The following is an 822-nucleotide window of genomic DNA, read 5'->3' as shown; positions in this document are numbered from 1 at the left end:
GAATTTGAAAGAGACTAGTAATGGAGATGGGAAATGGAGAGTGATGAGCAAAGTGTGGGTTGAGTTGCTATGTTACGCAGCAAGTCATTGTAAAGCTACGGAACATGTGGCGCAACTTAGCAGAGGTGGAGAGCTTCTTAACTTTGTTTGGTTGTTAATGGCTCACTTCGGTTTAGCTGATCAGTTTCAGATCAATAAAGGAGATGCTAGAGCTAAACTCGTTGTAGGCAAGTGATTACTTGCAACAAAAATGTTTTTTAAAAAGAGTTTTTTTTTTTGTTCTGTTTTTTGTTTTTTTTTGTGTGTGTGTATTTGTTGTAATCTCTTTTGGCTATGTTTATAATATAATTCCAAGTAATGATCATCATATTTCTTTTGATTTTAATGGTGTAATAGACAGGAAAAGATAATATGCTTTTAGACTTAAGATTTGTTCACAAAATTTTTTTTTGTTTAATATGAAGAAATAAATTGTTTTGTACTTTATAGATGTTTAATTTTTATGAAGAATTAAAACTTTGTTCGCAGCAGATTGTTACTCATCTTGTTACAACAACTCAAAGTTTAACTTGTAGCAGCAACAGATATATGCTTTATTTTATATATAGAGATAGATGAGTAAGGATCAAAATATTATTTGCTCAAACCTTGTCTTTCAAGGAATAATCTAGGGTTTTAAATCAACTTAGGGTTTCGGAAAGAAAAAAAAAAGTGACGATGTGAAAAGCTTATAGAGAAAATTGGTTTGAAATCGATAAGATGGAGTAGTTTTTTTTAGTGTAAACATGAATCTATATGGGAGCTTTAGGGTATGTGTGTTAC

The 822-nt window shown here is 30.9% G+C and overlaps 1 protein-coding gene across 1 annotated transcript in view; it reads left to right on the top strand.

The window, feature by feature from the left end:
- LOC104772863 overlaps positions 1-379 on the top strand; it is a 9,020-nt gene extending 8,641 nt beyond the window's left edge. The window contains exon 3 of the mRNA XM_019242033.1: positions 142-379. Within this exon, the coding sequence (XP_019097578.1) occupies positions 142-235 (94 nt within the window). The 3' untranslated portion in view covers positions 236-379. The remainder of the gene's footprint in view (positions 1-141) is intronic.

The sequence above is a fragment of the Camelina sativa genome, chromosome 20 (genome assembly GCF_000633955.1).
Source record: "Camelina sativa cultivar DH55 chromosome 20, Cs, whole genome shotgun sequence".
Classification (NCBI taxonomy): domain Eukaryota; kingdom Viridiplantae; phylum Streptophyta; class Magnoliopsida; order Brassicales; family Brassicaceae; genus Camelina; species Camelina sativa.
Note: the sequence above shows the minus strand (reverse complement) of the source record. Positions and strands in the feature narration are given on the sequence as shown.